The sequence below is a fragment of the Onychostruthus taczanowskii genome, unplaced genomic scaffold (genome assembly GCF_017590055.1).
Source record: "Onychostruthus taczanowskii isolate IOZ18803 unplaced genomic scaffold, ASM1759005v1 scaffold67, whole genome shotgun sequence".
Taxonomy (NCBI): Eukaryota; Metazoa; Chordata; class Aves; order Passeriformes; family Passeridae; genus Onychostruthus; species Onychostruthus taczanowskii.
This window is the reverse complement of record NW_024504455.1, coordinates 3,467,349-3,494,976: the sequence shown is the minus strand read 5'-3', so window position 1 is coordinate 3,494,976 and position 27,628 is coordinate 3,467,349. Positions and strand designations below refer to the sequence as shown.

The 27,628-nt window shown below is 47.3% G+C and overlaps 2 protein-coding genes and 1 long non-coding RNA gene across 6 annotated transcripts in view; 1 reads left to right on the top strand and 2 right to left on the bottom strand.

Moving 5' to 3' along the window:
• Window positions 1-990: 990 nt before the first annotated feature.
• On the bottom strand, window positions 991-5,284 carry CREG1 (cellular repressor of E1A stimulated genes 1). The gene is made up of 3 exons (XM_041420896.1): window positions 4,910-5,284; window positions 2,448-2,567; window positions 991-1,176 (listed from the first exon to the last, which is right to left on the bottom strand). The coding sequence occupies exons 1-3, from the start codon at window positions 5,231-5,233 to the stop codon at window positions 991-993; spliced, it is 630 nt and encodes a 209-aa protein (XP_041276830.1). The 5' UTR covers window positions 5,234-5,284.
• Window positions 5,285-7,908: 2,624 nt separating this feature from the next.
• Window positions 7,909-13,406, bottom strand: LOC121344714. 2 transcript variants are annotated; one of them, XR_005953870.1, is made up of 3 exons: window positions 13,295-13,406; window positions 9,504-9,943; window positions 7,909-8,364 (listed from the first exon to the last, which is right to left on the bottom strand). It is a non-coding gene; the product is annotated as an uncharacterized LOC121344714 (long non-coding RNA). The 2 variants fall into 2 exon arrangements; XR_005953871.1 differs by lacking the exon at window positions 7,909-8,364 and adding an exon at window positions 8,683-8,779.
• The window catches only part of RCSD1 (RCSD domain containing 1), a 30,837-nt gene continuing 16,194 nt past the window's right edge, over window positions 12,986-27,628 (top strand). For all 3 annotated transcript variants that reach the window (XM_041420913.1, XM_041420912.1, XM_041420911.1), the window contains exon 1: window positions 12,986-13,477. In XM_041420913.1, the coding sequence (XP_041276847.1) occupies window positions 13,121-13,477 (357 nt within the window). In that variant the 5' untranslated portion in view covers window positions 12,986-13,120. The remainder of the gene's footprint in view (window positions 13,478-27,628) is intronic.

The following is a 27,628-nucleotide window of genomic DNA, read 5'->3' as shown; positions in this document are numbered from 1 at the left end:
CCAAGAACTCATCCTGAGGTATAGGTACAGCTGGCATGAACACAACTGTATGCTACAGCACATTCAATAAAACAGAAAAATGGCTCAAAAAAGTGAGTTTATCAGCGAGCAGAGAAAATTCTTAACAGGATTTGGGAACTCAGCACGTCATTTGCTACTGTAATACAGGCAATGCTTTCCATTCCATCAGCTGAGCCATCCTGTAGAACTTCACCATAAAATTCTAAACTAAACTGGTATTAAAAATAAAATAATATTGGAAAGTGCTCAGAAACATTATTTAACTAAGGCACTTTAGAACTGGACTAATTTTTTAGATTCCAGTAAACACATTTCTGAATGCACACTGTCAGACACCTTTCCAAATTCACATCCAGTGAAAAAAATTATTGCTTATGCACAAAGGTTTTTCATTGTGACATGATTCAAGTTAGTGAAAAGTTAAGTCTGCTTCATAAGGGTAATACATGCTCATTAACAATGCAAGGTGTTTGATTTATGACATTATTAACTCAGCTCTACACTACATAGAAAAAATTAATCTTTCATGAAACAGGCAAAGTCAATCATTTCCATATCAGCATCACCAAGGATCTTCTTCCACCTACAAGGAGTAAGAATAAGAGTGAAATGAATGCATAATTCATGCTGACTGTGCTAAAATATATCTGAAAGTTTTGAAGACTTGGTTTTATGTAGACAATAGAAGACAATTCCTCTACACTTCAAAATCATAAGGACAGATTCAACAGCAATTTTCTTTCGGAAGTATCAGCAATATTGCTGCAATCCCATTAATACAGCTTCAGAAATGCTGAAGAGTCTCACTACTATTAATTATTAGACCAAAACATCATCTGTCTTGCAATGAATTCAAACAGAAGACAGTGACAGTGCCAATTCTACAGGAGGCACTCCTCCTTGTTAACAACAAGAACTTTACAGATGTGAAATATAATGAGAGTTAGCCATGAAAAACTTCAGTACTTACTAAGGCTTGACACTGTAGTACTCTTCTGGTGTCACAATTTTCAATCCACCAAAGTAATCCAGGACCCAAATATTGGTGATGTTGAATTTGGCAAAGAACCAATTATGATCCTTGGGCCAACTTTCCATTTCAGGGTGGCGACTGAATAATGCTTTTTTGGCTAAGTCTGCTTCTGAATCATTCACCTAAACAAAAACCAGGAAAATATTACAACAAGATAGTCATGTAAAGATGAGTTTTAGCTAAAAAACCACTGCTGACTGCAGTGTGGTTTTTCTAGTCCAGCCATGTCTTGTCCCAAGGGGCTCATTACTGTGGCTGAGGCTGCTCATCTTCAGTGTGGTGTGCAACTGTGTGAGGCAGACAACACTTACAAAGCAGTGGATTTCAACATTAAATCAAAATGCTGCTTTTAGAGAGAGCAAGAGAGTATTTCATCAACATAAGAATAAATCTTTAAACAAACCACAAAACAGAAGTATGGATGCTAGGTGAATTATTATAAAAGTGATGTCTTAGGTGTAATTTCACCTCCTCTGCACCTGCTCATTCAACCTGACAGAAAGAGATACAACTGTGCTCAGACATTTGCAAACACACAAACAAACAGGAGGGTACAACAGAATCTACAGAGAAGGGTAGCTGAAAAGTGTGATGCCATTTAATACACAATGTGCAGATATTTAAAGGGTGAAATCAACAGTTTAGAGCTCTGGGTATAGAATAAGAAAAACCACCTAAATAAAATCAACTCCATTATTAATGAGAAACTCAGGAAAGCAACTACAAGACTGCTGAGTGCAATGTGCAAATATCAGAGCTGTGAAAACACCAAATACGAATTGAGACACATAACAAAGAGTAGTGATGACTAGTTCTCATCCTCAATCATTGCCCCAATAATAGGATTAGGATCGTCAATGAATAACACATGCAGTTCTCAATTCCTCCTACAAGACACCAAAGTACTGGAGCACAAAAGAACACTGCCCTGGGCCACCAGATCACCCAAGGCACACTTTTTTGGCTGTAATACCTGCAACTTTGTAGCTCAGGTTAGTATTTATTTCAGCAGAGTTCCAGAAGCAGGCATGTCACACTGCTTGAACCAAAGAATTTAACTGAGCAAGAGAGATGGGAATGAAATATGAAGGTTTTTACAAAATAATGACCTCAGACTTCTTAGTTTCAGAACACATTGACAGGAATGAGGGAGATCTGCATTACTGTCTCCCCAAATTCCTTGCTAAAGGCATGTCAACAGAGCCCCTGCAAAATTCAAGGGTTAACTTTTTTTTCCTCACACAAACTACGAGCTGGCCTTTGGGAATCACAGCACAGAACACCTCAGCATATGCTTCTGCACAGAATTTCTCACCTTTCTCCTCTCCCTCCACTAAACAAATCTGTATTTGATGCACACAACCTTGCCCCGTGTCAGCTTTCAGCTGCTTACCTTTACAATGCTCCCAACGAAGATGATGTGGGCACAGAGGGGGTTCTGGGGATCATATCTGTGCTTCCTGCAGTAAGGAGTCTGTGCCAAAGACACAGTCAAGGAGGCGTTTGAATTGACCTGAAATGCAAGAAGTAAGAGAAGAGGTTTAGGCTTACCTTTCTTATGTGAAAAAAATGTCATACCCACCACATTTTCAGCTCTTGGTACTTTATTCACCTCAGTAATACTGGCAAAAAGAGCTGTCATCACTTTTTCCTAACTATATCTGAAAGGCTCCTTGGGTGAGCTCTGAATCTGAAATAAAGCCCAGTTCAGAGGTGTGCTGAAACTTGTTAACATAAAATGCAAACATCACACAACAAAATTTAAAACTCTGAATTCAGCCCGCCTATTTCACACGCAAATGATGATATATTACAATTTACAGACACAAAGGACAGTACAGACAACAAGGACATACAGTGAACATCATCAGGTAAATTCTGGTGGAAGGGCAAAGTGTTACTGAGAAGGCAACCAACTCAGCTTCACAACTGTTGCTAAAATTACTTAAAACAAAAACAAACATCTCTTCAAAACAGCCTCCCAGCTCTCCCAAACACCTCTTTTGGCATTTAAAGTGAATTTTAGAAGTAAGATTTTAAAAAAAAATCGGAATATTTAAGTGAAACACCTAACTTGAAGAATTCAAGAACGCATATCTGATTGTTTTTCTAAAAACTAATTTGGTGACCATGGCTTGAAAAGCCAAACAGGATTGCAGAATGCCACGTCCTAGGGGTCATTATCCCACAGTAAGGGAAGTTCCCCTGCTTTGAGAAGTTTCATCAGAAGGGCTCATGTCCAAGAGAAACCCTCCACAGTCACTTGGACATTTCGGAGAGCACCGGTGACCTCGTGAAACAGAAGCAAGCACTTGAGAGATAGGAAGTTGCTTAACTCCCAAAAAGCTGACTCACGATTATTCGGCACCTTCTCCCCTGCCTGTGACTATCACGTGTCAAGAGTTTCTGCCCTGAAGCAGCAAAATAAGGACCTGTGAGGAGCCTTCTGAAGGAAATATTCATTACCAGTTTATACCGTGGGTTTTGTGTTATTTGAAAGCAAACAGCTGTATCTGGATGGAAAGAAAGGTATCAGGCAAAATAAATTAGACTCTCTACAGCACTCAGACGTATAATTAAACTATTTTAAGGTAACAAACTAAAGTCTGACAGGGAACAAACAAAAAATGATAAAACAGTCTGAAATATTACCATTATTTTGTGTTGACTAATACTTTAAGTTACTAAAACAAACAAAATAAAGGAGGCATACAACTACTATTTCTTTAAGTTTTGAGCAAACTGCTCACCACAAAAGCTCTGGTACATGGCAAATTACACACTCAGATTCTCAGTGTGCCAACACTGCCTTTCCAGGTGTGCTTCCCTTTATGGTAAGCACCAGAGATTTAATAACTATTCCTTCAGCAGGCTCTGGAAGAATTCTCTTTGCTTAGGTCCTACACTGACAAGTTCCAGTCCTTTTGACTGTTTTGTGTGTGAAATGTTCAAATGTTCAAATATTCTGTGGCACCTCATTTCTTTGCTCAGTGCTTCTGGAAGCTGCAGACACCTCCTCTGCCTGGTGCTGCCCTTTCTGTCTCAAGACCACGATCAGCAGGAACTTCTCCTGGCTGTCACCACAGACAGCACTGCTCAAGGGCTAATCGTCCCCAGGGCTGTCAAACGGGGCGACATCCATGGAAAAGCCATAAACCAAAACACAGATGAGGAAGAATTTTACGCGGAGGGTGGCAGGGTGTTGATGATTCCTCTCCGTGTGTGGAGACACGAGGCTTGACTCCATTTCAGAAGGCTGATTTATTATGTTAGATATTATATTAAAATGCTACATTAAGACTATACTAAAAGAACAGAGAGATCAGAAGGCTACAACAAGAACAAACAGAACAGAATAGAATAACAAAAATCCTGTGACTGCTCACAGCCTTGGCACAGGTGGCTGTGATTGGTCATCAATGGAAAACAATCCACATGGACCAATCATGGATGCACCTGTTGCATTCCACAGCAGCAGATAGTAATTGTTTACATTTCTCTCCTGAGGCTCTTCAGCTTCTCAGGAGAGGAAAAATCCCAGCAAAGGATTTTCTTAATATCATGGCTACAGCAGGGCACTGGACCAGCTGCCCACGGAGGTGCTGGAGTCTCCCTCTCCGCAGAGCCCTGCCTGGACACGTTCCAGTGTCACCTTCCCGAGGTGACCCTGCCGTGGCACGGGGTTGGGCCGCAGGATCTCCAGCGCAATCCCGTGGAGAAGCCCTGCGAAGCAGCGCTGTCACGCTGCCCTGCGGTCACCCCTTGCTGCCCTGAGTACCCCGCGTGCTTCTCCGGCTGCCCTCCGCGGGGTCGCTCCGCACCCCCGCGTCGCCGCCCTCCCGCGGCCCCGCTCACCTCCAGGTCCTGCACGGAGATCTCCATGTCGGTCAGGTACAGGTAGGGGACGCCGCTGCCGCCGCAGGGCCCGGGCGGGCCGTCGCTGAGGGAGAAGATGTTGGCGAAGGGGCGGCCGCGCAGCCCCTCCTGCGCCGACAGCGTGGCCAGCGCGCCCCAGTCGCAGCTGTGCAGGACGTAGCGCGCCATGCGCGCCGCCTCCTCCGGCGGCGGGATGGCCGCCACGGCCGCCAGCAGCAACCCCGATGCGGCGCACAGGAGCAGCGGCCGCGCCATCGCGGAGGACACGGACATCGCTCCCCACACGGCCGCGGACCGGGACATCCCGCCACGCACGGCGCCGGCCACCGACTGCCGGGCCCGCCCGTACCGCCCACCCACCCGCCGCGAGGGGCGGAGCCTCGCTCCGCCTCACCAATAGAAGCAGCGCTGCCCGCCCCTCCGAGCCAATGAGCGACAACCTCGGGAGGGACGAGCCACCACCCCCGCTGTCAGCCAATAGGCTTGCGAGGCTGGCGGCCCTCAGCCAATGAGAGCTGCTTGAGGCGGACGTTGTAAACAACCCCGAGAGCGCGGCGCGGAGGGGGCGGAGTCACCGGCAGCCCGGCAGCCAATGGGGGCCGTGCTGTGCGTCACCGAAGGGGTGGAAAAGACCCCAAAAGCGCCGGCTCCAGGCTGTGACCCAGCGAGTGGCCCTGGCCGCGGCACCGAGTGACACAGCCGGCCTTCCCCTGAACACCTCCGGGGACTATGACCCCAACACCTCCCGGGCAGCCCATCCCAGTATCTAATCACCCTTTCTGTGAAGAAATTCCTCTGAATGCCCAGCCTGAACCTCCCCGGCTCAGCTTGAGGCCGTGTCCTCTCATCCTGCCACTCGTTCCCGGGAGCAGAGGCCGAACCCCACCTGGCCATACCCTCCTTTCGGGTGCCTGTAGAGCAGTGAGGTCCCCCTGAGCCTCCTTCTCTCCAGACCGAACAGCCCCAGCTCCCTCAGCCGCTTCTCACAACACTCGCCTCCAGACCCTGCCCTTGACTCGCTCCAGCCCCTCAAGGCCTTTTCCGAAGTGAGAGGCCCAGAACTGGACACAGCACTGGAGGTGCGGCCGAGTACACAGGGACAATCCCTGCCCTGCTCCTGCTGGCCACGCTATTCCTGCTCCAGGCCAGCATGCCACTGTTGGCCTCCTCGGACCTCACCGCGCGGACCCCGTCCCACAGAATTCGCGGACAATCCCGTTTCCCTGAGGCGCCAGCGCGGGAAGAAGGGAAGGCGGTGGCAGCGCTGCCGCTGGCCTGCGGGGGGCGCCGGCGGGACGCGGCTCCCGGAGATGTCCCGGGATGTCCCGGCCGAGTCCCGCGGGTGTCCTGGAGATGTCCCGGGGTGTCTCCGCCGTGTCCCGCGGGTGTCCTGGAGATGTTCCGGGATGTCCCCGCCGTGTCCTGCGGGTGTCCCGGAGATGTCCCGGGATGTCCCCGCCGAGTCCCGCGGGTGTCCTGGAGATGTCCCGGGATGTCCCCGCCGAGTCCCGCGGGTGTCCTGGAGATGTCCCGCGGGTGTCCTGGAGATGTCCCGCGGGTGTCCTGGAGATGTCCCGGGGTGTCCCCGCCGAGTCCCGCGGGTGTCCTGGAGATGTCCCGCGGGTGTCCTGGAGATGTCCCGGCGGCTCCCGCCTGTGCCGAGCCAGTCTTCCCCCTCCGACACCCCCGTCCCGTTCTGCGGGCTCAGAGTGACGCGCTGTCCCTGGCATCGGCCCTGCTTTGTGCGCCTGGGGAAGCCTGTCACATCCTGGAAGTGTCCAAAACCCGCGTGGACGTGGCACTTGAGGACGTGCTTCGACGGTGAGCACGGCGTGCTGGGTTTAACAGGTGGACTCGGCCATCCTGAAGTTCTTTCCCAGCCAGAATGATTCTGTTCTGCAATCCAAGGGGTGGCACCATCGGCCCCGCTATCCCTGTCCACTCGGCCCCGCTATCCCTGTCCACTGCTGAATCAGTCTCAGTGGCTGTTTCTGTGCCACCACAGGTGTTTGAGGCCCAGCCTTCCCTTGGGAAAACCTTATCCTTTAATCACAGCAGCAGTGACTATCTGTTTTGGGCCACAGAGCCCACAGAATGATTTGCCACTAGGCAGAGCTCTGGTGTTACCTCTTGCACACTGCAGGGTGTATGGCAGAGCCCTTGCCTTTGCAAGGCTTGGTTTTGTTAGTTGAACACCATTCCACCTTCCACTGAAGGCTCTTCCAAGCATTCCTTACCCAAATAAACACTTAGCTTATTTTATTCATCACTTTGTGCTCAGTAACCTTATAAAGATTTGTACGAAGAGATGCTTTAAACTGGGTATTACTTGATTCAAGTGGTCCTAAAAAATGGTGGGTTTTCATATTTCCACCTGGATCCAAGTATGTCCACACTATGTAAACAGCAATGTAGCACTGAGAAAGCCAAATTAACTTGCCCTGTGACCACCAGGTGCCCCACAGCACCCACACCTTATGGCAGGCCAGATGGATCATCCTGTTGGGCTGAACTCAGCAAAGAAAACACACCACCCATCCATTCCCTGCTATTTATCTGCTGTTCTGTACAAGCAGAACAAAATAATTTTGCCTCCAGTATTCTCCTTGCCTGCAAAGCATGGTTAGAGATCCCTGCCTCCTCTCCAGGTCACATGGAGCCTTCTGCTGCTGCCTTCTCCTGGAGATGCTCAGGAGAAACTGAAATTTTCATAGAGAAAAAAAAAAAAAAGGATGCTCTAAACCCCTGATGTGCAGCCCCTGGGCTCTCTCACTTGCTCAGTTAGATTTCAGAGAAAGGAGAAGGATTCTCTCTGTTGTGCTGCAATAATGTCTAGGGGCTCTCAGCATCCTTGCATAACAGGGTCAAGAAAGTATTGGTAGGCACTACTAGTTCTCCTTTCCAAATCATGTGCTTCACTGCATTTAAAAGCCAGTAAATAGACAGTAACATCTCACCATAAATGGAGCCAAGTTTACTTCCTCCAAGGTCGAGTTCACGGAACTATCTTAATTTCAGTGTGTTTTATATGTGATGGGCTTCAGGCTGTGTCCCTGGAGAAGATATATTTTAGCCAGAAAGTGGGCAAGGTTTCCATCCTGGCATTGTGTCATTTTGTCATCCTGGCTTGTGTCCTGTTTTGTCTGCCCTCTTCAGAGCTGGTTTTCCCTGAGCCAGCTCTCTCTGCAGCCAGCCTGGTTGCTGCATGGGCTGGGCACGCTTTCCCCTCAGACACAGCCTGGCTGTGCTCTGCTCCAGGCTTCCTGTCTAGGTCATGCAGTCTGTCCGTGAACAGAAACCTTTCTGTGTCCAGATAACACTCGGGGGCTGTGTGTGCAGCGCTTGATTCCTGAGCCAGGCCCGCTCCCCGCATCCAAATGACAGCCAGGGTGATTAAAGTCACTTGCCGGGGTGATTAAAGTCATTGCCGCTGCCTGTGACAGAAGAGACTGACCTGTGAGTCAGCTCTGGCAAAAGCTGAAGTGCTCAGTGCTTTGAAGTGCCAATGCTTGCTGCCACATGAGACCCACCATGCAAATTGTTTCTAAAAATATTGGTTAGATTCTCTCCTGAGGAGGTGTCAGCCCTGCTGCTGCTACAAGTGGCACACAGCACAGACCTTCGCTGAGCAGAGAGGTGTTGCATGCTTGTGCATAAGACATTTATTTGTTCTCACCCTCAAACTTCCTGAATTACCTCGGCTGGGGATTTATCTTGTGACTCTTTGGTGTATTTTTTAGAAGATAGGCAAAGTTATTACACCGCTGGCCTGGTGTTCAGCCAAAAGTCCTTTTATTTTTTTAACACTGCACACAGGCAGTGGCAAGGCAAGCTTCCTCTGGGTGCAACCTGTTAGGGACCAGAAATATTGTTCCATTTTTAGTCAGAAAATCCTGTTCAGTCAGAGCTTGGGCTGCATGCTGAAGAAGCTGCTGGCGAGGGCCACTGCTTGTGATGCTGTTTTCTAGGACACTGAGAGATGGGCAGTAGGACTGGCCTGAGAACTGTTCTGACTGGTTCTGTTTGGTTCTGTTGATTTATATTAAACCTGGTGTACTAAAACTAGTAACTATAGAGGAATTGCTCAGTCTGGAAGCAAGCTGTCAGTGGCTCATGCTGATAATATTTGTTCCATCACTATGTGAGTACAATGGGATGCAGCCATGCCTCTTAACACCCCAGCTCAGTGTGTTCTCTGAAGTCAAGCAGACCAGGAGAAAGAAGAGCTTTCCAAAGACTTTCAGGTGCTGCAAGACATGACACCCTTTATCTGAACACCACCCACCAGCCCCTGTGGGACCAGGGTGATCCACCTCACTGTGATCTCATTATCTCAAGGTGAAATGCTTCCTGTGCCACACAGCATTTTTAACCTTTACTCTGCTTAGGGACAGGCTTTTGCCCAGAACCTGGCAATTAGGAAGCCCTAATTAAGAAGCCAGGTTAGTCTGAACCACGATGTCACTGCTCAGGTGCCAGCTGACAGTCAGGAGCACGTGAAATTACTCGGTTTTTAAGTTAGTCTCTACACCTACTTTTTTACGTGGTCACCACGAAAAGCACACAAACTCACATTCAAGTTCAGCTCAGTGAGAGCCACTTTAGAGCCACGTCCTTCCATTTAGCTCCCTTTGGTTAAGGAGACTTTCCCACTGACATCAATTCCCAGGAGTGCAGAGAGCCTGGCACGCCGGTCCGTGCGTCCGTGCGTCCGTGTGTCCGTGTGGGTGTTGGCACGTGTGTGTTTGTGTGTCTGTGCTCTCAGAAGCGCTGCAGCTGCAGGACCCGAGCACCAAAATGTCACTGGTACGAAGCGTTCCAGCTGAGTTCATTTCCTGCTGATAAGTCCCTGAAGAAGAGGGTGAGGCTCGGCGTCCGCGGCGTTGCTTTAGTGCTGAGGGCCACGGGCAGACAGCTCGAGGCACACTTAGCAAAGGGTGGGCTCAAAAAGAGAGTTTCCCACAGAAAAACGCTGCTCACGTTCGCTTCCTGTCGGGCTGCCAAGTGTCAGACCTGGTGTGTAAAGCCAAGACAAAACAGGATGTTGGCTTTTTGAGTTGATTAATTTTTGAAATGCAAATGTTGTTTCTTCGGTGGTTACCTTATCCCCCCCCCCCTTTTTTTTTTCTTTTTCAGTTGAGAATTGAGTTGCTTGAGTGGGAACAGAAAGGGCTGAGACCCCATTTTCAGGAGGTCAAAAGCCCAATATAGTAACAGCTGCTGGTTAGTGGTGTGAATTCCAGGAAAGGATGTGGGTAACAGCAGCCAAGGCCAGGCAGAGAGGTGGACAGAACGACCTCAGATACTGGCACTGACAGGTGAGCTGTACTAAAACCCTCAACAAATGTCTTGACAAAGCACAGAATTGCCATCTCCCTTGCAGGAGCCCACAGCTCCCTCCACCCTTTGCCCTCCCACCACCCTGACAAACATACCTTCTCAGATTTGGCAGCTAGGCAGACACACCCAAATGAGATAACTGCACGGACACAAATGCCAGAGACAAAGTTTCAGATGCCCTCCAAAGCACTTTTAACTAACTGTTTTTTGAAAAAAGCATAGCAATGGCTCTGCTCTCCTTTTTGTTGCTCCCTCTGAGCACCCTTCAGAGGCTCCATTCTCCATCCCTCATAGCCAAAATGCAAGAAGCCAGCAAATGTTGCCCATGGTGTTTCCAAGCATGGCAGAACCCCTTATGCCACCTGTTTTGAAGGAATGCCAGGATGAAGGAGTTCCTTGCCCCTCTCCCCCACGTGCTGCCTGTGGCAGGAGTGACAGTCATTTCTTCTGAAGCAAACTCACTGTGTTGGCCTCACATGTCTTGAAAAGAATCAGACAGGAAGCTGCAAAATCCAGGGGCCCACAACTGCAGCATTTTCTCAGTAAAATTAAATTTCCCTCCAGAGCCTGTTTGAATGGCATTAGTGATGACTATATTTTTTCCCCCCCGCAGAGCAGAACAGATGTGGAACTTTTTTTTGGATATAAGAACAAGTTAGTCTCATAGGCACTGCTACATCCCAGGTTTGTAAGCAGGGATATACAGAAGGATGCAGAATCATACTCAAAGATACCTCCAAATACTTGCAAATGCACGTCACGTGAAAAACCCAGTTTCTCCCTTAATAAGGTTTGTTTCAAAGTTCTTGCAGCTAAAGCATGTGGGTTGTTTGTTAAGATTTTCTAGTGTTTTTCAGTCCAGAAACAAGAGAGAGGAGAACAAATCCAGACCTCATGTCTTCTTGTCTGGAGAAAAACAGACACCATATTTCTGTACAGTCGCCCCTTCCTCCTTCAGGAAGGAAGATTTCACATGGAAAAGTGTCAAAAGTATGGACAAAAGTATGGAAAGTGCTCTGAGTACTGCATACCATGCCCAGAGCAATGGCATTTGGGAATCCAGCAGGCAGAAAAGATTTGCTTTGTGGCAAGATACTTGGAGGCAGAAATAAATGGAGTGGAGAATTGTGGTGGGGCAGCTGCAACGGCTTTTGCTTTACTAATATGGGTGAAGTGATACTGCCTCTCCCTAGCAGTTTCCTTTTCTGTACACCTAAGCAAATGGTTTCCTCTGCACAGCAGAACCCCTGAAAGCAGAAAGAAAATACTGAAACAGCCCCTGAGGAGCAGGAAACAGTCATGGGAGGTGTGACTTTGACGGTGTGTACATGGCAGATATCTTGAAAACAACACTTGCAACCCATGTCCAGTGAAATCCCTGAGCTTGAAATCCTCCTCCTTCTGTCCCCACAGCAGGCAAAGCATGGGCAGTAGAAGAATCCTGCCCTCCTTGCCTCAACCCTACTTCTCAGTTCAGTTTCTATTCCCTGTCCTAATGTACCATTGTCAGGACTTGAAGAAATCAGTAGGATTTCCAAACAAGTGGTAGTTTCATTTTCATATTTATTTGAGATTTTATTTTCTTATATCTACACTTGCAGCATCTTCTGGTTGCTTACAGCAGAGGGGTTTCATCTAATCCATCTAATCCAGTGTTTCAACAGCAGAAGATTAATTAAGTCCTCTTGCCCAATCTCCAGATTGCAAAAACTCAGCCTATCATTCTTTTGGCTAAGGACAGAGTGACTGCTGTATATTGAATGCGGGAGATAACTGGATGACAATTTAAATCTGCAAATTCCACAGGAGTCCTGCAGCGTGCGGGACAGCAACAGTTAACAGCACTGGAAGAACCGCTATCAGTAACAGGGAGCTGGGGTATGGTGATGCTCACATTTAAATCCACGCTGGAGCGTTTTTCAGCCACGGCCAGCAGGGACTTGTGAAACACTGCAAAGGAGAAGTACGCATCCCTTCTAGAAAACATGCTTTAACTCTCTTCTGCCCCCAAGGTATCCTGCCAAAATGACGATATGACATTGTGTCACTTTGCAGCTGCACTCAAAGCGAGGAAGCCAGCAGCAGACAAAGGGAGCGTTTCCAAATTCCTCTGCACCACCCTGCTCTCGAGAGGTGGGGACTGAAATTCTTTGAGAAGCAGCATATGCAAACAGTTGCTAGAAGAGATGTCCGGTTTACAACACTGTGGTCAGCGTGGAAAGGGAAACTGCAGCAAAAACAGTCCGGAGCCTTGTTTTCCCCCATCCGAATTTTTCTACCACCCTGGAAGCTTCTCACTTGGGTGCACAAGTCTGTCCATCCCTGCGAAGGGAGAGGAGAACAACCCGCACCTTCCGACCTGGTGGTGTGGGACACAAATTCAAGGTGGAAAGAGCCGGTCCTGCTTTACAGCTGGACAGTGACAGCCTTGCATGGGGACCCTCTGCTAGTGCCCACAATTAAGCCCTGACTTCCCTCTTCGGGATCACCCAGTGGATATTTGTCCTTCCTCGGAGGACAACGCCTTAAATTCTGCTCGAGCCCAATAATCACCCTCGCTCTCCTCCTATTCTGCCTTTCTTAAGACAGTTCGTTGCTGAGTGAAATTACCGAAAAGAAGGAAGAGAGGGGAAAGCTGCAGTCAGAAGGAAAGGGATTCTCTCCCCGCACACAAACAGGCAGGAGACCCTGGGAGAGGGAAGCGTGGACAGCGGAGAGATCGAAGCAGAGATACCAGTGCAGGAACTGCAAGCATTGGAGAGAAATAGAGACTAAACGGAGGGGTGGGAGGGGAATAAAGATAAGGTGATAGAAAATAGGAAGGGGGAAGAGAGAAAAACGGGAGAGGAAATGCACATGCGGTGTCCCCGAGTTTGGGCGCGGAGGCAGAGCTTGTTGCTTGTTGTCTCACGAGCCCGGCGCTCCGGGAAGGACAGTATCTGTTTAGATTTGTGTCTAAATTTAAACCCTGATTGCCTTGCCTCCCCCTCCTCTCCCCTCCCTCCCTCCCTTCCTCTCACCCACCCGCCCTTCTTCCTTGTTCGCAGTGCAGGGCCACTCGCCGGGCTCCGTCAGTCCGGGCTGAGCAGCAGCTGGGATCTCCCGGCCCTCCACGGCGGCACGGCTCAGCTTTTCCCGCAGATAACAGGGAAAGGGGTGGGGAAGAGAGATTGCCCCGAGGACACCTCTCTCTTGCGGGACATGGAGGTAAAGAAAACTTTTTTTGTTTCCACTAGCTTGTGACTGGCTCCGCGATCTGCTCTAGCTCCACCTTGCAAAGGGATTTCTCCCTGAAGGCAGCTTCAAAATATCTTTTTGCTGGGGTTCAGATAAAGGTCTCTTTTCCTCCCACCCCGACTCCTGTAGTGCACCTCAGACTCTTTGGCAGGTTTTAGTCCGGATTTGGAAAGCAGGGGGATGGTTTAGGAAGAAATTACCTCTGTGACAGGGGAATGAGGAAGAACTTCCATTTACTTATTGGACTCCGAGGTGTGATTGGAGTGTTAGATTTTGAAAGGCATCATTCTGAAAGGAGGTTTTAAGGAGTCATTAAGAATGGGGACATAAAGAGAACAAACCTTCCAAGCTCCTTGGGGTTGGTTCCTTCCCAACCCGTGCAGCAGCAGTTGTGATTCACACCCTCAGCCCCTGTCCCACGTGGATTGGGAGGTCTAATTTTCCTTATCAATAGAGATTTTGGGGAAGGGGAGCCGAGAACCTGTGTTTGAGTCAGGTAGATGAGTAGCACACCCCCAGAGGGTTTTCTGTCCCTTTTTCTCCATGCACCCTGTGCTCCAGGAGAGTTGCATCTCATGTCTCAGGGTGGGCACACGGCTGCTGGACAGGAGTGTGGCTTCCCTGGGGTTTATGTTCTCCTGTGTATCACCCTCTTGGGCAAGGCAGCTCACCTCCCTCTGCCTCCCGTCCCATTCATTCAGAATGGGAATGGTGCTGCTTGCTTTGGTCACGTCAGGCTGCATTTGTGAGCTTTTCAAACATTTTTTAAAGTGGCAGGGGAAAAGGAATTATTTATTTTTAGGAGGGGCACAGGAAATAGAAAGGTGATTACAACATTGGCAAAACCTCAAATTATGAAAGAGGACATTTGGTATTTCTCTCTGCTAAACAGAGACCTTACTAAACACTTTATATTATCTTCCCAGATAAGCCTTTTTTCTGTGTGGATGCAGCCCCAGTAGCAGGGGACACGCAACAGAGGCAGGGAACAGTGTGCTTCAAGCACCACTTCAATTTTTCTTTGAAGAATTCCAGTGCATAACTCAGCTGGGCAATTGTGATAACACCCAGATGCTAACATCACCATCCTTGTTATCTGTGCTGACCTGCCTCACAGGCAAGGGTTAAAGATTTGGCCTGTTCAGGTGTGTTTGTTACAAAAAATGCCCTCAGCCTAATTATCTAAATAGATTTTGGGGTGGAGAAGGATCAAGCCGTGGTGAAACCAGCTCAGCGCAGACTACTAACGTGACATGACAAATATTTGGCTTTAAAAGGGTTTTCAGAGCCTAGTTCATTCACTGTTAACACTTGTTTTATTCTTTTTCACTGTAGTATCCTGTAATGTTTCAGAGGGGAGGGGGAATTGAGCTCCTAATTTGTTATAATTTAGGGCTGAAACAGGTATTTTGGCACGTTGAGGACATTCTCCCTCACCCCCTCTCCTCTCCACACACAGAAGACTGTGCCCCTCACGTATTTTCTGTTGTCTCTGTGGAGTAGAAAGGAACACACCTGCCATTTCCTTTTTGGAGACACATGTGACACATGTGGGAGGTCTGGTGGCCAGGAAGCTTCTCTGAAGTATCTGACCTAAGAGCTCCCTCCTCTTGATTCTCTCCCTTTACCTCCATTTCCCACCTTTTCCTCGTGTTACCCGTTTTTGGGTTTTTTTTGGTCACCTGTAGATTGCTGAATCCATTCTTACTTTTAAAACATCTCATTTTCCAAGATATTTTATAAGTAGTGCGCTTGGTCCTGCCCCAAGCCTCCAAAAATATGTTTAATGTCCCAAAGGTAAGAAGATATTAGACTAAAATAGAGCCAAGAGCAAGAGCTTGATTTCTCACCAGCTGATTCTCTTCTCTGTTTCTTCCTGAGGGCTTTTCACGGGCAGGACACAGAGGCTCACCACAGACCTTTTGCTTTAAAACCAGATTTAATGATCCTGTGCAGCAGGAACGTCCTGTCATTTCCCTGTTTGCTTCATCAGTGGCAGGCAGAGCTGCTCCCAGCTTTCCTGCTGGCATAACTGGCAAGCTCTTTGCTCTAATGGGACACATGAGGATTACCAGCATTAGGAGGAAAAGGGCAGAGGGCTGACCTAGCCAGCTGATTTCCATCACGTCCCTGGCAGGAAGACCCTAGTTTTGAAAAACCCACAGAAGTGAGATAGTTGAGATCTCTTTCTTAACGGGGTTAGTTTCAGTTGCTGCTGCTTAGGGACTAGTACCTATGGTCCTAGCCATCCTGCTGTCAGGAATGTGCCACACTGAAAGCAGCAACTGAAACTATGTAAGATCCTAAAGAGGGAGAAAAAGGCAGCAAAACCCTGCCCTTGCAGTTCACGTAATTTTGTGATCTTCAGTGTTTTGTTTTGTTGTTTGGGGGTTTTTTTTGGTCCATCTTCTTGATGCAAAATAGATTGGGCAATCAGTTTTCTTTCCAGGTTTGTGGCAGATGAAAAGAAATCATGAAGATTATATCACAGATTGTTAACATGAGTTCATATAAAAAATGTGTAAAACTGCACTGGGGAAAGCTAAGCCACTTGTAAAGAAAAGCAGCCATGAAACACTGTTTGCACTCATGGTACAGAAAGTATTAGAAATTTTTGTGTTGGTTTATTAGTTTACATCTTCAGATTTGGCCCAAGCTGTCTAATTCCCATGGCTTGTGGGTTCCCAAACCTTGCTGCAGATGTTGTGAGTTAAGGCATCCACTGAAAGTGCTTGTGGCTTTCTGCAGCCCATATTCCACAGCAGTCATGGCATTCCTCTTCCCAGCCTCTCTGTAGGGGCTTGGGAGCATAGAGACACTTGAACTTTACTTGCACAGAGAAGGGAAACAATCCAAGACTGAATTTCCCTTGAGTGGCTCCCTATAGTGTAATGAGTTCCCTAAGCTGCAGGGGTGCAGAGGTGCAGCAGCCAGGTGTATTTTGGAAAGGCTCCCCCCTTCTTTGTGCCTGCCAACAGATGTCATTTAATTCTGTGACATCTCCATTGCCATGTCTCTTTTCTGCAATTACTCCTGCTAAATCTCCATTTTTCCTGTTGGTGCACTGACTCAGCAGAGGGAAAACTTTTCCAGGGCTGAGAGCAGTTCTCTGCTCACTTCACCCTTCTGGGCAACCTCCTGGGCAGCACTCACCCTGTCCTTAGGAAAACTGCACTGAGGAGACGTCACCCAAGGGAACCAGTTGTTGGGGATGCAGGAATGGGTACTGTGCAGACGAGGGGGCTGAGATCTGTGACCATCCTGGTCCTCAGAGCAGCAGGACAGGAGGTGAGCTGGGCTGAGAGAGGTCTCTGCCCACCCTTGCAGCTGTGGAGCCGAGATCACAAACAGGCATTACGCCATGGTTAGCTCTGCCAGGAAGCAATATCCCTTTCTCAGGAAGCTCTGATGATTTGCTTTCATTCTAAAAGTTAAAGTGTTCTTTTTCCCCTCTTCTTTTTTTTTTTTTTTTTCTTTTTGCTTAATAGACCAGTTCAACTTCAAATACACTTGTTTTCAGTGTTTCTTCTGAAACCCATCAAAATGACACATTCTCACAGTGCGTCTGTGAAAATAAAGGGAAGAGTATTTAAATATACTGGGAGAGGTACTATATGACCCCATTTTACCCCTCAGGTCTGGGCAGACCTGCCTGACAGTAAATAGCATGTCTGCAGCAGAGTGCTGGAAAGGATCTGGTCTGCCAGACTTCCACATCCCTGTGGAAGTGATCGAAAGACAGGAAACAGCAAAACCAAACCCCACAGGCTGTCCTGCAGCCCTTTCTTCCACCTAGCAGAAACCCCAGAATAAATGGAATTAAGGCTTTTCCTGTGTCACCAGAGAGACAGAATTCTTCTGAGCCTCTTCTCACTCCCCAGTTTGGTTGTCTGAGTTTCCCAAGCCATGGTGACAGCATTTTGGAAACGCCTTCTGTCCTGTGCTCCACAGTGTAATTGGCAGGATGCTTTGCAGTTGGGCAGCATGTCATGCATACCTTCTCATACATTCCCAGGAGCTGCTTATCTGAAGAGCAGGGGAAAACATCAGCACTGCTTTATCAATAGATGCTGCTTGGAAACTTACTGGCTTTTATCATGGAAATGAACCAGCCCACACAAACTGGGGTTGGTTTTCCATTCTGTTTCCACTTCGGTCTGTTAAGTGAGGTGTTTTAGAGAGGCAGATGCTCCTTCTCCTAAAACAACAACTCCACAGCCTGAATTTGGGACCTGAGCTGACAGCTGAACCCAGCAGCAAGGAAACCTCCTTGGGGGACCTTGTCTTGGTGCTTTGCAGACAGGGATGTGCCTTTAGCAGTTTGCAGGGCAGCAGGCATAGGATGAATGTGGTCTAGGGATGGCAGAGCTGTTGTGTAAGGAGAAGTTGTTATTACACACTCACCACAGAGTTGCTTCACGCCTGGTTGTGACAGAGGCACAGGGCACTTCATTCCTACAGAGTCTCACCTAGGCATGGATTTTAGTCACACTTCATGCAGGTCACAATGTATCCAGCTATGCAGTCTCAAGCCAGAAATGCTTTTACATCAAATCTGAGTTGTATCTTTATATCTTACCACCAGTATCTGGGTCCTGGTAATGTACTGGAAGGATAAGCCTTATCTACCCCATTAGTGCCACTTTTCTGAAAGACAGGAAAAGCAGCTGCACCAAATTCTTGTCAGATTGAAGCACATCACTTGCTGGAGGTGTTTCTGGAAGCCTTCTGCAAACAAAGACCCACACCTCACTTCCCAGATTTACAGCGTATTTACATGCATTGCTTTTTCTTCATTATTCATCACCAGATTTTAAAAGAGCTCAAACCCTACATGTAGTAGTTTGCCCTAAGTTCCCACACCTATACAACAGATAGCAAACTTGCAAGCTGGTTTTATTTTGCATATGCAAATACACCTTTTACCCTTTCTAACGAAATGCACACAGGGTTTTGGTCAGTGTGGATGACTGGTGGCTAATCTGCAAAGGATATTGGTTTACCACTGCCAGCTTCAACAAAGCTCCTGTTCATCCCAGGCTTCTCAAATGCACAGAGAATTAACGTGTGGGGTTTGGAAAGCCTGGATATCTAAAGGGTGCAGACCAGTGACTTCTTGTGCACAGAAAGGCACAAAAATGCAAAGGAGAGGGAATTCTGGCTCGGAAGATTGGAGTTTAACAAGTCAGTGTGGTTTTGCAGGGAGACTGAGGACAGTACTGTAAAACTGTTAGCACAGAGGAAACAGAATTTGTTAGTGCATGGGAAAAAGCAGTATGCCTGGGAATAATGGGATCCAATTAAAGGAAAGATTTATATCTCACCAAATAGCAGGAAAGGTTTCTAACAGTGAGGTCTGGCATGGTTTGGAGTAGCATAGTGGAAACCAAATGTAGTAGAAAATCTTTTTCCCATGAATGATTCAAAAATAGACTGGACTGAGTGGTGGAAAGATAAGAAGCAATCTTCAGTTGTATTCAGGTTAGTGGTACTGACAGGGCCACCAGAGGGGCAGCACTGTGCTGCTTCTGCAGCTCTTCCACGTGTGGGCTGCCAGGAGAAACCAGTGGCTATTCAGCATCAGGCCCAAGAAGTGTTTATGATTCCTCCCTGCTGCAGTGCATTGTTCAAGCCCAGCAAACTTCTGCCTGTGGGAAGCTCAGGTCAAAATAAATTGGCATCACATCTGCAAGAGTCTGGGAATGGTAATTTTATTGCCTGTGTAAAACATAAAATCAATTTTATTTTTATTCTTTCTTCCTGTTTTTAGAATGGGTTTCTTTACCCTTTTAAACTGCATACTACTACAGCAGTCATGGCTTACTCAAGTCAATCATCTTGAAATACCTTTCTGCTGAGTGCCGTGTTTCTCCTGATGTAAGTTCAGATGAAACATGCCCTGTTTTCATAGACACACACTGGAGCTGCTGTGCCAGGCTTCCCAGGAATTTCACCCCTTGGGCCTTGCAGTGAGGGCATGTTTAACTTGTGAAATGTGCACAGTCTAATTTGGTTTCCCATTGAGTCTTTACGAGGTGCATGGAGTTGTCAACACTGTCCCTCCATGAGAACCCAGGGTTTCCATTCCCAGTTTGAAGGTGTTCATTCCCAGTTGGAGGCAGAGGGGCTCTCTCTGCAAACAAACATGGTCCTCCAGACAGCAGGTGCCTGTGAAGAGGACAGAGTGGAAGAAAAGGGATGGATTCCTGAATACACTGGTTACTCCTACAAAAATAAAACAGTCTTAGCACTGTCTTTCATCTCCCAGTTCCATGCAAAATTGCCTTTTCCACTCACATCAGGACTTCATTCTCATGTTATACATCATCCTGTCACAGGCAGCTAAGGTACTGAAAAATCACTGGATTGTTCCAGTGATTCCAGAGATCAAAAGTTGAATTTAATTTTTCTTCTCAACACCTGTGAATTCAGGGCCTTGCTGGCCAGAGCTTCCCAGTGCTGATTCACTCACTGAGCAAGGGTTGTGCAGGCACTGAGCCCACGCTTCTGGACACCTGGTTCTGGTGGCCCAGCTTGAACCTGGGGAAACTGTGCCTGAGGTTGAAGGAACTTTAGTTCCTCTTCTTGCCAGAGAGAAAGAACATGTAAACGAGGTCCAATCAGCCAGCAGGTAAAAGAAATAGAGCACTGAGGTAGGGGTAGAGTGTTTCAAAGCTCTTATGAGCACTGGGTTTCCCCATTAAAGCATTTTGGGAGAATTTTATGAGCAGTTTTACTCAGAGACAGAGATCATTCTCTTCTTCACATCACCAAAAAATAATCTATGTCAAAGGCCAAGCTGCAGCTCAGGAGCTGCTTGTGTGCATTTTCCTTAGGGTATATAGATGAGTTGTTTACCTGTGGAAAAGACTAACATTTCCAATGCATCATTATGGCCAATCCAGACTGGGCTGAAAACTCGGGCATTTTCAAACATAACAGCAAATTACAGCTGCCTGGGTACATTTTCCCAGTGTTTGGCCCAGTTTTCAGGAGTCTTACAGGCTGGAGACTCTGGATGAAGCCAAAGGGTGGGAAAGCAGCTTTGCAGACCCAGGTCCTCAGTGCCACTGAGCCCTCCAAGTTCAACTAACAAGACATCTCTGTGGGTACAGCTCAGCATTCACACCTCAAGCTGGCTGCCAGCAGAGTGCTTGCTATCACGTTCCTCCACTCTATATCTGTGTACCTTTTTAGACTAAATTCCTGGCTTAGATAAATATGAACCTCCTTCTCTGACCTGCCTGTATCCAGTGGAGACCTAATTTAATAGCAATGTGTTACAAAGATAGCACAGTCCTAACTGATGAGTCTGGAAGTCTCTGTAGTTGGGAGCTCTGTGTAGGCTCATTTACCCTTCTGATTTTCTGTTCCCAGCCTGATAAATTAAGAGGAGTTTGAATCCCTGTGCTGCTCCAACTAGGCTATCTCTAACTCAGTTTAAATGGGGAGGTACCACAGCCTACTTACAGCATTTATCAGAAGTATTTCCAACTGTCCCTGCATCTTGCATTCTGTGTGCACTTTCTTTGACAGTTCAGTGACTTCAGTTTCTAATTTAACCTTCTGAATAGCTTCAGATTAGATAATTTTTGCCTTTTGTATGCGCACTTGCTTAAAGTTCATCCTCTTTAACCACTCATTAGGCCAAGAGCGATCCCTTCCTCATCCCACCTGAGGCATCTTGAGTCTGAGCCTCCTCATGTTGAAATTCATCTTTTTTTTTCAGGCTCTGCTAAAAGCAGGGCTTTTTCCTGACCCCCCGTGAGGCAACCAAGGGAGAAGATCCATTGGGTTGAGACCTTTTTCTGCTGCAAGGGGCTGTTCCATTGGCTCAGCCCATTTCTTACAGAGCAGCTGCCCAAGAGTCTGCAGGTGAGAGCAGGGTGTAGCCTCCCATCGTGTCTGAAGCTACAGCAAGTCACTTAAAGGAGCTGAGATGGCATAAAATAATTATTTATTTCAAGGCACAATACGCTAAACATGGCTTATGCCCTTTCTTTCCACACTGAAGTAATACACATGGAAGTCCAGCCTTCCTGGCCATCTCTCTGCTCTGTGTCTTAGTCTAGAATTCGTTGCTCATGTGAGAGCAGAGCACTTGCCCTACAGACCGCACTATTTCCTGTGGGCAGCCTGGGAGGTTTTGCTGGTTGTTCCTCCATTAGCTCACCCCTTACTCTCCTAGAGCAGCAAGAGCTCCCCAGAAGAAGGCCTGGAAGTACACACAGAGAGGCACCAATTAATTTGGGGGAACTTGACAAGCTGTGTACAGTTCCCAGACCATTAAGAAAAACAGATGTCTGGAAGGGAAACACTGGGAAGCTGAGAAGGATCCTGAGGGAAGCCCTGGCCAGGAGCAGAGCTCTGTACAAGCAGCTGGTGGAAGCAGCTCACCAGGACAGCAGCTACATCTTACAGTGGCCACCACTGCTCTTCATCAGAGCTGCCACCACACCCCTCCAGCCGTGGAGCCTTTGGAAGTCTCGAGGACACATCCCAGGGGCTGCCTGGACAAGCTGCTGAAGACACATGGGAAGCAAAGCTCTCCAGGCCAGCCAGAGCAGCATCTTGCTAACAGCTGTTGTCAGCTGTGGATCAGGACATCAGCATCGTCCTGCCAGGGTACAGATCAGCCCCTGGCTCCGACGGAGCAGTTCCACATTGGGAGTGTCTGTGGATTCTTAAAACAGCACAACCTCATCAGCTTATTTATTCAATGGATAATTTCTGAGAAATAACCCATTTCCCTCCTGTCCCTTCAAGCATATTATCTGCAGTTTAGATATCTGCTATAGCTCATGTCTGTTGTATCACCAAGCTTACAGACAATATTTATTGCTAGAGAGCTCCCATCAGATGGAGAGGAGGAGTTAATGACAGGACTTTATATCCATATCCTGCCTGACATACCAGAAAATCCAGATGTCTTCCTCAACTGTGCTGAAAATTGTGTGGGTGTTCAGCTAATTTAATTTTGGAGAAATGAAGAGTAGTGCTGCTTGAAGGAGAGTGGGGATCTTCAATTACTTAAGAAAGTGGTGCATTAGCTCACAGATGACACTGAAGTCCTGCTGCCAAGTTAATCACAGAATCATCTAGATTGGAAAAGGCCTGTAAGATCATCAAGTCCAACCATTAACCCAGCCCTGCCAAGCCCACCACTAAAACAAACCCCTGAGTGCTACATATACATGTCCTTAGGGATGGTGGCTCCATCACTTCCCTGGGAACCTGTCCCAGTGCTTGAACAACCCTTTCAGTGAAGAAATTTTTCCTAACATCCTATCTAAACCTCTCCTGGAGGCTATTTCCTCTTGTTAAATTCCCACTGGCCTCCTTCATTGTGGCCTTCTCTTTAAGCGAGGAGCTGGGGGTTGTATTTGACAGGGCATTCCAGACTTTATTTTCAGCATCCCAATCTGAATTTTCATAACCTCAAATAATAGGAATGCTCAGTGTATCTGCTGCAAGGTTCTGGCTTACTGATAGCACTGCCATTTAAGCAGCACAAATCATTTCCCCCAAGAGACTTAGAGATATGGCAAACTTGATGGACAATTGCTTCAAATGTGTCCCTGGTGTTCACTTGGAGTGAGGGAAGAGCTCTGCAACATCAACACCATTCTTTTAAGGCTAAATGAGGAAAAACAAAAAAAAACAACAAAAAAACCCCCCACCTTTTTAAAGAAACTGTTTATTCCAGATAAATACAGCCAGTATTTTTAAAACAAATGTATTAACTCAAAGGAAATAGCAAGACACTGAGTTTCCAGGACTTCATAAAGGGCAGAGGGGTATTAGTCTAGTCTCCTAGTGTAGTCAGACTTAGTAGTTGTAGAGAAATGTGTTTAGCTATTTGTTTTTTATGTCTCAGTGCTTAAGGTTACTGAGCTCCAGTTTGCAGTGGTAGAGCTGTAGTCAGATGGTTTGCAATGCATTTCCACCTACAGAAGCCACACGGTAAACTACCAGCTTTTCAATTGTTCGTTACTTCTTTTTCATTTCTTGAAGCTGGATCATCTTAAATACCTCAGCCCCTGAACAGAGACAACAGTGCACCCCAGAATCAAAGAGAGAGCCCTGTGTGGTGTGTCTGGGCTCAAAACCCAGTATGGGAGCATTTCTGAAGCTGTGCTGCTTCAGGTGGCAGGAGAGCCCCCCTTGCACGGAGCCTCTCCAGGGAAAGGCTGCCGTGCAGCCTGTGTGGGCACAGCCTCTCAGCTTTTCCCTCTTTTTCCACTTGTGTGGCTGGGTATGACCACATCCAGCCACATATCAGCTTGATCCACGATCCTTTTCCTGCTGCCTGGAATTATTTCCACGTTGGCTGCTCGGCCTGTGTGCGAGCAGCTGTGCCGGGCTTGCTGTGAGGCAATTGCAGACGCAGGGCGCTTCTGCAGGAAAGGCGGAGGCCGTTTCTCCTTGAATTCATTGGGCTCTTTAATGAAGCTTGTATGTTTTCTCTGCTCTCTTGGACACCCTGTCACCTTGTCTGTAGGCAGCTGGCCCAGCTGGAAATGTAGATTTTTGCCTCTCCACTTAGCCCTTCTTATTTTTCCTTGTCACTGTCCACAGGCAAATGTTGTTATGTATCTTAAAAACCAAATAATCCTGATGATCGTGATCTGTTTATACTGTGTGTCCCACAGCCTCTTCCCCTCAGGTCTCACTGGTACTTAACAGCCTTTTATTTCACCTTCCTACCTCCCATCCCAACCTCCTGTCTTCTCCCTGCAATAGGAGTCCCTTGTCCTTTCTTGAGTACCTTTTGTGCCTTTCCTCTTGAGCTTTCTGGCTTCTGGGACCAAATCTCATTTTAGCTGTTGGACTAAAATTCTTTCCTGGATTTTTGAGGGGAATTATTGTGTCGTAGATCAACTACAGGACTAATGCAGAATGGAAAGGCTGCAATCCACATCTTGCAGTCACTCCCTGACCCTGCAGGTTCCTCCAGTCCACTGGGCACCTGCCTGCTCTATATTAAAATGTAACCAGTGCCTGGGATGCTGCTTCTGCACAAGCCTGGATTTGCCCTGCTTGACCTGTCCTTGGGTCCCTATTACATTCCCCCTGTCCCACGTCCTCATCTCCTCCCTGTGGCATTCACATTCTCTGGAAAAATCCCACTGCCCAGGATTTTTCTCCTGGGAAGCTGAGAAGCCTCAGAGAAAAAAGGAAAGCAATAATTATCTCATTTGCTTCTCCTCTGTTTTGCTCCTTTAAAATGTAGTTGGAAGTTGTTTACCAGCAAGTGATTGTTTCATTGAGTTTCTAGTGTGAATTATTTTGTCCCATTGTGCCAAACTGCGTCGGGACTCTAAAAAGAGTCACGAGTTTGCATTATTATCTTTTTAACATTCTGTAAGTATCCTTTCTGTATTCTTTAATATAGTTTAGTTTAGTATTCTTTAATGTAATATAGTATCATAAAATAATAAATTAACCTTCTGAGAACATGGAGTCAGATTCATCATTCCTTCCTGCCACAAGGGTCCCCACAAGTACAATACTTCCCAGCACTCCTTTTCCCATTAGAATACTCTGAGCATGGCAAACAAGATCAGGCATCTCACAAAAAGCACTTATTGCAGGAAAGGAAACAGTGACACCCATGTTTTGCTGGAGGTTTCTGTGGTCACCTCAATCACGGATTCCCAAACCACCAGGAACACACACAAAATAATTTATTTAAATTATTGATTTTAACTGGTTTGCCATCCCCTGCACAGAGAGCTGTGGCTGAACAGCCAGATGCCTTTTCCTGCTCAGGGCACAGCAGAGCCAGGAGCTGCCTGTGTCTCTGTAGGGTACAGGCTGAGGTTTCACACACGCTGCCCCTGCTCAGGCACCCTGCCCGCCAGGGACCAGGTGCTGCAGTTCACTGCCTCTTTTGGTAATGGTGGTGCTGGATCAAACCACTCTTGGCAGCCTTTGCCAGAAGCAATAAGACACTTGCTCAGGAAGCCTGGGCTCTGTTCTGCTCCCTGAGAGTGTGGGCTTCAAACTCTTTGGTCTGCCCAGCAAGGGATGGGTTTTAATCCAGGGTTTAGGGCAAGCACCTGCTAGCCTGATTGTTTAAACCGTGCCAACATGTAGCTAAGAATTCAAGGTTTGCTGGGGCAGAGGAGACCTCACACACCTGCCTGGTCACCTGAGTGCTCTGAAACCCTGGCTTGCCTCAGGACCAGTTCTGGGAGTACGCAGCAGTAGCTATACAGGCATTAAAGCGATTAAAGTGCACCAGCCCATGCATTGCCCTCTCAGCAGATGCTCCTGACAGTGATTTGAGGTAATGCTGCTGAGATTAATCAGCCCATGCAGTGTTGGCAACGTGCAGACACCAGGCAATTGCCAAATATTCTCATTACCAAAAGGGAGACTCAAGATTTGTGCCTTTCACAGGGACTCCTGCTGCCTTTGCTAATCTCCCCAGACGGAGCTTGGCAAGCACAGGCCAGGCACTCCTGAGAGCTACGTACCATGGCACAAAGGAAAGAACAACTTGCTTAAAATAATTATTATCTCATTTTGTTTTCATTGTAGTCCCTCTCTGAAACAGCAGGTAGATAGTTTATTCACCACATCGAATTTCCCGATGTCTACAGATGTTTCCTATAATTCTGTTTGTGAAGGACACAGCTCCTCTCCTGCTCGTTCTGGCACTGGCTGCTCTCCTCTGCCTGTCTCCTCCTGCCTGGCACTGCCTGGCTCTGCTGACACCACAGCATCTCACTCCAGCCACCACCCAGCACATTTGGGCTATTGGTACATCATAGGTGCAAATAGACCTGGGTGCCTCAAACCCCTAAAGGATGGAAAACCATCAGGAGTTTCCCCTCTACTTTTCGTAGGCAAGGCTGGGAGTACATGGATCGTTTATTTACAGTGTAGTGGGTGAGTTCAACACAGTAGTTTTCAAATTCAACCTCTGTGGTTTTCAAGTCAGGCATTTGAGAGATTTTCTTGTAGTCTTCTGGATGAAAGCTGCTGAGCTGGAATATCCTCACGTTATCCTTTGGGCAGTGCTTGACCCGAGTGCCAAGATGGCAGCGCTTCACAAGGGAGCTCTCAGAATGAGAAAATCAAGACCAGATCACTGCAAGTCTTGAAAAGAATGTTGCCCTAAAGCAAACTCTTTCCAAACTCAGGGAAGTGTTACATATTTTTACATATTTTATGTAAAGCGGGATTTGTCTGCCCTTTCTGTTAAAAACAAACAATCCCTTGTAGCCTACATTCCTCATACTATTCTGCTCTGGATTATAGTCGGAGCTCCTTCCTCGTTATCACCCTCATTATAGCTGTGCAGTAGCCTTGCAGTTGAGGCCAGGCACACACTCCTCCTATATTCACTTCTCTGTGGTGGGATAAGGCCGACCTGGGTGCCACTCTGAGAAGAAATGTCGTACTTCTGTGTTGTTCTTGGGGCTGACTTATTCAATAGACTCTAAGAGAAAGGCCAGCAGTGATTTACCCTCAGGCAAGAAGCTTGCTCTCCACTGAAAATGTTTCAAAAAGAAGGAGTTCAAGAGAAGACCTGATGTGTTTTCCTGCCATTTCCATTTCAGGAGTTTTAGCTGAATCTTTGTTAGGGCTGCTGTGAGAGGTCCTGTTTACAGAGGGAACTGAGGAGAGCTGCTGGGGATCTCTGGGTTCTAACAACACTGACTGCCTTGAAGGCAGCATGTGTAAGCAGGACTCCTTACCTCCTCCTGACTGCCTTCAAAACTTCCATGTCCAATATTTCTGTACTTTGTTGACATTTCTCAATGAATGAGCACTCCCTTGTCTCAAGGAAACCACAACCTACAGCTATGTAGAGATATGTACAGAAGAGATGTGTGGCTGGGTCAGAGGAGTCTAAAACCCATCTTTAGGGCCAGGAGTTCAGACTGGTCCCAAACATAAACTGAGGTCCTGTTGTCTTTGCAGAGTATTCAGAAATCTGGAGCCCAAACTCCAGCAGTCACAATATAATTCACAGATCACTTTCCCCAAAGCTGCAAGAATTAATCTGTTGTGTGTGACATCAACCAGATGTGGAGGCTTCCTCTGCCCCGACTGAGGCTTCACAATGTAGATTAAGCTTTATCTTGGACATGCATTGGTTCTACACAG

Bases quoted from the DNA above. Each gene is read 5' to 3' on its own strand.
- CREG1 (XM_041420896.1), bottom strand. From the start codon at position 5,233: ATGTCCCGGTCCGCGGCCGTGTGGGGAGCGATGTCCGTGTCCTCCGCG. The intron at 2,568-4,909 runs GTGAGCGGGGCC...CTTGCATTTCAG, and splicing joins TCTCCGTGCAGGACCTGGAG to GTCAATTCAAACGCCTCCTT. The intron at 1,177-2,447 runs GTAAGCAGCTGA...GTTTTTGTTTAG, and splicing joins TCGTTGGGAGCATTGTAAAG to GTGAATGATTCAGAAGCAGA.